We start from the raw sequence: 10,000 nt of genomic DNA on the forward strand, positions 1-10,000 counted from the left end.
ACCTCTCTGCAGGGTGCACATACATACCATTGTTTTCTTTTATTTACTTCAATTATCAATACACTCCCGTAATTATTCCATAAGTGTCTGTAGATTTATTCATAAAATTGATACTAGATCAGGACTCTACAAAGACCTTCGTGCATATGCAACATCACGAATATCGATTCATGTGCTTATGTCTTTTCAACCTCTTATTAGAATGTTGCAATGAAATATATAATCATAAGATTTGCAATCTTGTTTCGCATCTTCACTGGTAAAGAGAACATATAAGGAGATATTAACTTAATAGCACTTTTTATATTATTGATGATTTGATATGCAAAGATGTAACGAATCCCTTATTTAGATGAGTTACCCTACGAAACACACACACACACACACACACACACACACAAACAAACACACACACACATAAACACACACATAAACACACACACACATAAACACACACATACACACACATAAACACACACATAAACACACACACACACACATAAACACACACATAAACACACACACACACAAACACACGCACACATAAACACACACACACATAAACACACACACACATAAACACACACATAAACACACACACACATAAACACACACACACACACACAAACACACATAAACACACACACATAAACACACACACACACTCACACAAACAAACAAACAAACACACGCCTACACATATACCAATTATGCACACACACACATATTTCATAACACAAAGTCACACGCTAATGACTACAATTGACCCTATAGTTAGTTAGTATTGATAATTGTTAGTAAGTGTAATAGTGATAGTGATATTGGCAATTGAATTAATGTGCGTAGCAATTTTTAGCAAAAAAATAATGTTATAAGGATTAGTGTTACCGTCTTCATCATCATCATACTCATCATTTTCATCATCATTTTCATCATCTTCTCATTAATAATGCATTATCATATCATTATTCTTAATTTTCATCAGTATCACCTTACTTCTATGTTGAAAGTACTTCGAGTATCGTGAATTTGCAATCTTGTGCATTTATTCCTCACATGTATATCTAGTCCAGCAATAAGTCATCTATAAGTGTTAATAAAATAGTCATCACATATATATTTAATTGACCTAAACTCTATTTTGTACCACGGTATTATCATTAACAGAAGCATAAACAAAATATTGACATACAGAATATTAATAATAAAAAAAGATTCAAATTTTGACTTTTCTCTCGTTTTCAAGTCTTTCATTGCAGGTCTAGGAATTGCAACAATGCATTCCCACGCCTAAGCAGATATCTCAGTGGGCAAAGGAATAGATATAAAACTATGTGATTATTTTCCCTTTTTTCAATCGAATTATTATTCATAACCTTGATTTATAAATGTATAATCATCAAATATTTTTACGACCGTCTATCATATATATCAAAACTTGTTTACTTCCTTACTGTTATCCGGGATGGTGAATAAACAAAAGTAAACAGACAGACACAAACTCTATTATATTAGATTGATATTACAATCTACAAATGAAAATAAAGACTTTTCTTTAATCTTCCATTCCTATAATGAGACTTGGGATGAAACGAAAACATTTTTTTTTTTACAGAAATTTAAACAAGAGAATATTTACTTTTTTCTTATTTGTCAAAAAAGATTCATCAACTCACAGGCAACATACAATATACAATATACAATACAATATACAATAAAATATACAATAAAATATACAATACAATTTACAATATTCAATATACAATACAATAGACAATAGTCAATATGCAACATGAAATCACATGTTATGAAACTACAGAAACACTCGAATGACAATCAAAGTAAGAGAGGAATTTTATATCAACGACCAATGCAAATTAGACCGAGACGATAAAACAGGTTGGAAATAATAATGAGTTAAATATAATAGACTATTTATTACTAAGCAAAAATAGAAAATTATCATAATTAACAATAAAATGATGATAAATGATACATCAGAACATAATTTTTGTAGGTTTAAGATAACAAGAATTAGGAAGTAAAAATAATGATAATAATAATAATAATAATAATAATAATAATAACAATAATAATAATAATAGTAAAATGATAAAGAAGAACATATTTATAATATTAGACATATTTTCATCCTCATGAACAAAAGAATTACAAAAAGTGTACAAGAGAGGAGGAGGAGGAGGGGGGGTATGGGGAGGGGGTGACACCAAGGAGGTGAAGGGAGGCTGGGGATGGAGAGGTAGTGGGGGGGGGGGTGACATCAGCTGGATGACTTTCCTTAACCCCCACCCCCCACCCCCCACCCCTCTACCTTCTTTCTTATGATCAAAGATGTTAGATATATTGATACATATGTCCTATCACTAATAAAGCTAATCAAACATCATTATTTTTGTTATTTCCTTTATGGATTTTGATAATGATTATTGTGATGAGAGAGAGAGAGAGAGAGAGAGAGAGGGAAAGGGAGTGGAGGAGAGAGAGAGAGAGAGAGAGAGAGAGGGAAAGGGAGTGGAGGAGAGAGAGAGAGAGAGAGAGAAAGACAGAGAGGGAAAGGGAGTGGAGGAGAGAGAGTGAGAGAGAGAGAAAGACAGAGAGGGAAAGGGAGTGGAGGAGAGAGAGAGAGAGAGAGAGAGAGAGAGAGAGAGAGAGAGAGAGAGAGAGAGAGAGAGAGAGAGAGGGAGAGAGAGAGGAAAGGGAGTGGAGGAGAGAGAGAGAGAGAGAGAGAGAGAGAGAGAGAGAGAGAGAGAGAGAGAGAGAGAGAGAGAGAGAGAGAGAGAGAGAGAGAGAGAGAGAGACAGAGAGGGAAAGGGAGTGGAGGAGAGAGAGAGAGAGAGAGAGAGAGAGAGAGAGAGAGAGAGAGAGAGAGGGGGGGGGGGAAAGGGAGTGGAGGAGAGAGAGAGAGAGGGGGAAAGGGAGTGGAGGAGAGAGAGAGAGAGAGAAAGGCAGAGAGGGAAAGGGAGTGGAGGAGAGAGAGAGAGAGAGAAAGGCAGAGAGGGAAAGGGAGTGGAGGAGAGAGAGAGAGAAGAAGAAGAAAAAAGAAGAAGAAGAAGGCACGTGTGCAAGAAACAGGAGGGGGTGGGGAGCAACATGGGGTTGCAGGGGTGAAGAGGTGAGCGAGCAACCTCACCCAGAGCTCAACCTGTCACCGCGGCGCGCACACCTCTCTCCCGTTGACACAGTGACAAATCCGAAATCTGTAGTGCTATGATAACGTCTGCGAGTCACAACCACGAGAATTTTTTGGGATTTAGTGCTGACGTGACCCCAAGTTCGTGTTATCTTAGTTCCCCCTAAAATCCTTGCGAGTTGCGGCCTCTCTCCTCGCTAAGGGATGGATGCCCCTTCGCCACACGTCGTCCACACGACCTCCCCCTCCCAGACGACCCCCCTAAGAGTGCCCAAGTGTGCCCGATGCCGCAACCACAACCGCCAGACGGTACTCCGCGGGCACAAGAGGTACTGCCCCTTCCTCGACTGCCGGTGCGCCCGCTGCGAGCTCATCGTCCAGCGGCAGAAGATCATGGCACGTCAGGTGGCACTCCGACGGGCGCAGGACGAAGAGGAAGCAAGGAACAGGGCGGAGATGCAAGGACCTCTCCCGCAGCTGCCTATTGTCGTCGCCGGAGGAAAGGGGCGGCATCCCGACGGCGGAGAAGATGCGGCCTTGAAACACTCTTCGAAAAGGCCTCCTCCACCTCCTACTCCTGCTCCTCATCTTCCTCCTTCTGCTCTGACTCCTACTTCAGGCGAGGAAGCACCTCCGCCGTACTTCCCGTTGAATCAACACTCGTGCAATGATTACCCGTTTGCACTTCAACATCCTGGCAACGGTAAGCAAGTGGATTTGATGTTTCTTTCGTTATCAAAAGATCATTTTATATTTTCAAGTTCATTTTAGTATCTTCATTACTGTTGCTGTTCTTTCGTTTTTGTTTTTTTTTCATTATTATCATTATCTTTATCGAAATGATTGTTATCCTCATGGTAATAATGGTTATCATTATTTTGATTATTACTGTCATTATTGTCATGATTATTTTAGTTTCATTATCTTATGAGTTTAATTATCATTTTTGTTATCATCTTTATGGGTAGGTCTATTCATCATCATGCTTAGTTTTGTTAATGGTATCTTTGTTATTGTTATTGTTATTGCTATTATCATCATGATTATTATTATCTTTTTCATAATACTATTTTCTCTATTACATAGTAGCAGGATTATCATTATCATAATTCTTATGGGCAGTAGATATACTTTTTTTCTTATCGTTGCATTCATCATCATCATCATTATTGCACATACACACACACACACACACACACTCACACACACACACACACACACACACACACACACACACACACAACACACAACACACACACACACACACAACACAACACACAACACACAACACACAACACACACACACACACACACACACACACACACACACACACACACACACACACACACACACACACACACACACACACACACACACACACACACACACACACAACACACAACACACAACACACACACACACACACACACACACACACACACACACACAACACACACACACAACACACACACACACAACACACACACACACACACACACACACACACACACAACACACAACACACAACACACAACACACAACACACAACACACTCACACACACACTGATGCAATAACATGCACACTCATTGACAATATTCAACACAACAAAGTATGTAATTTAAACAACGCTAATAAATCATGCACTATCAGCAGTATATGGTTCAAGTGATAAAATTGTGTTGCCTGATTCACTAGGCAATTATTTCTTAAATACAATAAGATATTAAACATAAGATCTACAAATGATATGAAGAAATCAAAGTTATTCTTGTGTAGGAAATCATATGCAAGAGAGTGTGAGAGAGAGAGGTGGGAGGAGGAGGGAGAAAATAAGATAGAGAGAGAGGGGGGTGGAGGGAAAGAGAGGGAGAGAGAGAGAAACAGAGAGAGAACAGAAAGAGACAGACAGACAGAGACAGCCAGATAGATAAAGAGACTTAGAAAGAGAAAGAGGGAGCTGTAAAAAGACAATAAAAAATATAGACAAATCACACTTAAAGGAAACATATCATATCCCTTCTCTCTTTCCCTTCCCTCTTTCATTCATCCGCTCACCTCTCACCCATGCCTTGGTGAGTCAGCTGAGTGTCATGTGTTTTCATTTTATGAATGGCCGTAAGAAGTCCTGCCCCCCCACATCCCCCCCAGCACTCTTTCTATAGCTGTTTGGCTGGCTGTCTGAGTGACTGTCTATTTTATATTCTGTCTCTGTCTCTGGTTCTCTTTCTCTATCTCATTCTCTCTCTCTGTCTCTGGTTCTCTTTCTCTTTCTCTATTATATTTTTTTTCTTCCTCTCTCTCTCTCTCTCTCTCTCTCTCCCTCTATCCCTCCCTCCCCCCCATCCTCCCTCCCTCCCTCCCTCCTTCCTTCCCTCCCTCCCTCCCTCCCTCCCTCCCTCCATCCATCCATCCATCCCTCCATCCCTCCATCCATCCCTCTTTCCCTCTCTCTCTCCCTCCCTCCCTCCCTCCCTCCCTCCCTCCCTCCCTCCCTCCCTCCCCCCTCCCTCCCTCCCTCCCTCCTTCCCTCCCTCCCTCCTTCCCTCCCTCCTTCCCTCCTTCCATCCCCTCCCCCCCCCACCCCCCACCTCAGCACCGACGCAGCATAAACAACGAGAAGACAAACACGTGATGCTTCTCACTTCCGTTTTAAACAGCTGATTTTTTTCTCTCTCTCTCTCTCTCTCTTTTTTCGTGGGTGTGCTACCTTGCTGACTCGGCTTCTTGTGGGCGTTCGGTGAATTGATTAATCCCTTGTTGCTTACTAAGCGACCTTTGTTGATGCTTAAAGTGCTAGGATTGCAGTCTAGAGTTGTGCAGTCTTAGGATTGTTATTATTTGCTATTATCATTGGTTGTTCGTTGGTTGTAGTTGTTGGTATCTTATTTCTTTGGTATGGTTGTATGGTATGTGTTGTTATTGTGTTATTATGTTGTGGTTGTGGTGATGTTGTTGTGATCGGTAGGATATGTATTCTCTCTCTCTCTCTCTTTTTGTTTCTCTCTCTCTCTCTCTTTGTTTCTCTCTCTCTCTATCTATCTCTCTCTCTCGTTCTTTCGCTCATCCTCGATCTTTCTTTCAATCTCTCTTCTTCTCCCTCTCCTTGCTCTTCCACCACCTCCCCCTCCCCCTACCCCTCTCCCTCCCTCTCCCCCCTCCCCCTACTCCTCTCCCTCCTCCTCTTCCTCCCCCTCCTCCCCCTACTCCTCTCCCTCCTCCTCCTAATCCCCCTCCTCCCCCTCCACCTTCCCCTCACCCCGCCCCTCCCCCTCCCCTTCCCTCTCCCCCCTCTCCCTCCCCCTCTCCCTCCCCCTCCTCCACCTCCTCCTCCCCCTCCCCATCCTCCCCTTCCCTCTCCCCCCTCTCCCTCCCCCTCCTCCACCTCCTCCTCTCCCTCTCCTTCCACCTCCCCCTCCCCATCCTCCCCTCCCCCTCCTTCCCTCCCCCTCCCTCAATGCAACACCTAACCTCCCTTACCCTTCTCTCTCCCACAGGACCTGCAGCGGAACGTGACCTTGACCTACGGCCTAGCACGACCGCCCTCGCTTCCCACTACCTCCAGAGCAGCTTCCAGTCGTCCTCCTCCGCCTCCTCTCTCTCTTCCTCCTCCTCTTCCTCCCTCTCTTCTTCTTCCTCCTCCTCCCTCTCTTCTTCTTCCTCCCTCTCTTCCTCCCTCTCTTCTTCCTCTTCCTCTTCCTCTTCCTCCTCGCTGGTGCCTCCCCTTCCTCCCTTCTCCATGTACGACCCTCTTCGATTCCCCTACCTCCTCTCTCCCTGCCTGCCCCCTCCCCCCCACCTGGCCTACCCCAACCTCCCCAACCCCCCTCCTCCCCTAAGCCAAGTCTCGCAGTGTTCAACGTGGGGTTTCTACGCCACGCCGGATGTCAGGGGTCACAAGGGTGAACACGAGTGAACGCTGAGTGAACATTTGTGAACATTTGTGAATATTTTGTGAACGACGAAGGAATACGGTGGGTAGGATTAGTGATTCCGGAGGGGTAGGGGGGAGGGGGGGGTGTTGCGAACGCTATGAGAACGGCAGGTGAACATCGAGTGAACATCGAGTGAACATCGAGTGAACATCGAGTGAGGACTCAATGAACATCGAATGAACGTCGGGTGAACACTGTGCTAACGTTCAGTAAAATGGGTGAACATCAAATGAACACTGGCTGAACACTAAGTGAGAAGGAATGAACACCAATCAAGAGGGAACATAAAATGAACATTGAGTGAACACCGACTCAACACCAAAATAAACAACAAGTAAACAAAGGTGAATACCAAATGAACAAAGGTGAACACCAAGTGAACAAAGATGAACACCAAGTGAACAAGGGTGACCACCAAGTGAACAAAGGTGAACACCAAGTGAACAAAGGTGAACACCAAGTGAACAAAGGTGACCACCAAGTGAACAAAGGTGAACACCAAGTGAACAAAGGTGAACACCAAGTGAACAAAGGTGAACACCAAGTGAACAAAGGTGACCACCAAGTGAACAAAGATGAACAATTGGTGAACAAAGGTGAGCACCAAAGTGAACAAAGATGAACAATAGGTGAACATAAGTGAACACACCACCCTTGTCTACTTGCATTTATCTCATGTATTTAGCTTCTTATGAAACCCATTGTTCAGATTATCATAAATCTTATAAATTTATTTAGCAATATTTCAGGAAAATACAGAAAATTATCATGTTTGCTTTATATACATTTTGTTATCTCTTATTATACATTTTGTTATCTTTTTTATCTTTTTATTTTGCTTTTCTTTATTTCGGAACAGAAAAAAAATTATTTAAATAAGTAACCCGACAAGTAAAATATAGTTTTGATAAGATATCTCTAGTAAAATATTGTATTAAATTGAACATAGACGCTATATCAACACCTTTACAAATGTGATTTCAAAAGTCTACGGTACAACTACCCACTTCTCATATTACTTTATTACATATTACTATATTGCATATTATTATTATCATATTTAAATGATCACAACCTCTTTGAGAATTATTAATTTAGACACTTGTATGCATGTTCAGTATTCAACATAATATGATATGAATACTCGTAAAGTTAAAGCAGAGAATATTAACTTGATTAATTAGAATATGATGTCATGATATATTAATGATGTTTTATATCATATTCAGAATCTATATCTCGGTCACATTGCACAGAATGATTTTCATTCCTAATTTGGAAAAGGTAAATTACCCTTCGTTATATAAGCTTGTAATGTAAATACACTTGAAAAAAAAATATATATATATATGTATATATATATATATATATATATATATATATATATATATATATATATATATATATATATGTATGTATATAATGATACTAATAGATTAGGAATATTTTCACGTATTTGGAAGAATTAATAATTCCTCATATATGTTCATTCGGAAGAACCAATAATATTTTTATCATCTTTGCTGTTGAAATTCTTATGGGAGGATAAGTTAGGAAAATAAAATCACAGGAGAGAGAAAGATATTTTTATGATAATGTTTTGACATCCAATTAATAAACTTTTTATTATAATCTATATTTCTTTTAGCCTTTTTTTTTTGGGGGGGGAGAGTCAGTGATGTAAAAGGAGATGAAAAGAAAAAATAAATCTAAAGATAAAAAGATGAAAAAAGGAAAGGACACGAAGAAAAAAAAACAACAACTAAGAATGAAATAAAAAGATTCAAATAATGATAATAATAATAAAGTATGAAACTTTGATTTTTTAGGGAAGCAAAGAAATCGAAGATAGATATAAAAAATAATAACTGGGACAAAAGAGAGAAAAGGTTAAGAAATATGATGAGAAGGAAGATAAAAAGAGAATCAGAGAAAAGGATTTAAGGATTGAGAGAGAGAGAGAATTAGAGAGAAACCGAAAGAGAGAGAGAGAGAGAGAGAGAGAAAGAGAGAAAGAGAGAGAATTAGAGAGAAACCGAAAATACTTTTCTTTCAACAAACACATCTCATGAGTGAGTAAGAGAGAAAATGACAGAGAGAAAGAAAGAAAGAGAGAGAGAAAGAGAAATAGAGAGAAAGAGAGAGAGAAAGAGAAATAGAGAGAAAGAAAGAAAGAAAAAGAGAAAGAGAGAGAAAAGAAAAAGAAAAAAGAGAAAGAAAGAAAAAAACAAAGCAAAACACAACCGCCTCACACGACCGCCGGAGGATCACAGCACAGGAACCTCACATCATTAAGTGCCGTGTCGTCATTAAAGGACCCTTGGCTCTCCTGCACGAGGGTCATGAGGCCGCAGATGACCTTGTCCCCCCCGCAGTCCGCCCGGTCGAGCCAACCCCCCCACTTGTTGCCGGGTTCGATCAGCTCTTCGCCAGAGGGCCCGGAGCACCACATGCGAAGGGCGTTGGCAGCGGTTAGGTCAGAGGACGTGCCGTCGCTCTGCGGGGGGGGAAGGAAGGGGGGTTATGGGGTGGAGGGGTTAGGGGGGTTGGGGGTGGGGTGGGGGTTGGGGTGGAGGGGGGGTGGGGGTGGAGGGGGGGGAGGGGTGGGTAGGGAAGGGGTGGGGGTAGGGTGGGGGGTTTAGGGGGGTTGGGGTGGAGGGTTAGAAGGGTGGGAGTGATGGGGAAGGGGTGGGGTTAGGGTGGGGGTTTTAGGGGGGTTGGGGTGGAGGGTTAGAAGGGTGGGAGTGATGGGGAAGGGGTGGGGGTTAGGGGGGTTGGGGTGGAGGGGTGGGGAGGGGTTGGGGTTAAGGGGGGTGGGGATTGGGGGTTGGGGAAGGGGGGAAGGGGTTAGGGGCACTGGGGAGGGGTGGGGGTTAGGGGTGGGGAGGGGGATAGGGGGTCGGGGAGGGGGTTA

The 10,000-nt window shown here is 42.1% G+C and overlaps 3 protein-coding genes across 3 annotated transcripts in view; 2 read left to right on the forward strand and 1 right to left on the reverse strand.

Moving 5' to 3' along the window:
• LOC122260067 (putative glutamate receptor) overlaps positions 1-1,265 on the forward strand; it is a 98,823-nt gene extending 97,558 nt beyond the window's left edge. Inside the window, exon 11 of the mRNA XM_086531005.1 lies at positions 1,260-1,265. Within this exon, the coding sequence (XP_086387131.1) occupies positions 1,260-1,265 (6 nt within the window). The remainder of the gene's footprint in view (positions 1-1,259) is intronic.
• Positions 1,266-3,165: 1,900 nt separating this feature from the next.
• LOC147467688 (uncharacterized) lies at positions 3,166-3,922 on the forward strand. Its single transcript, XM_086531007.1, has one exon. It carries the CDS (start codon positions 3,356-3,358, stop codon positions 3,920-3,922), a length of 567 nt encoding a protein of 188 aa, XP_086387133.1. The 5' UTR covers positions 3,166-3,355.
• Positions 3,923-9,264: 5,342 nt separating this feature from the next.
• The window catches only part of LOC122254034 (vitelline membrane outer layer protein 1 homolog), a 4,927-nt gene continuing 4,191 nt past the window's right edge, over positions 9,265-10,000 (reverse strand). Inside the window, exon 4 of the mRNA XM_086531072.1 lies at positions 9,265-9,583. Coding sequence (XP_086387198.1) covers positions 9,335-9,583 — 249 coding nt within the window. The 3' untranslated portion in view covers positions 9,265-9,334. The remainder of the gene's footprint in view (positions 9,584-10,000) is intronic.

The sequence above is a fragment of the Penaeus japonicus genome, unplaced genomic scaffold (genome assembly GCF_977035675.1).
Source record: "Penaeus japonicus unplaced genomic scaffold, GWHDUDI00000001_assembly GWHDUDI00000034, whole genome shotgun sequence".
NCBI classification, from domain to species: Eukaryota; Metazoa; Arthropoda; class Malacostraca; order Decapoda; family Penaeidae; genus Penaeus; species Penaeus japonicus.

Bases quoted from the DNA above. Each gene is read 5' to 3' on its own strand.
- LOC147467688 (XM_086531007.1), top strand. From the start codon at position 3,356: ATGGATGCCCCTTCGCCACACGTCGTCCACACGACCTCCCCCTCCCAG.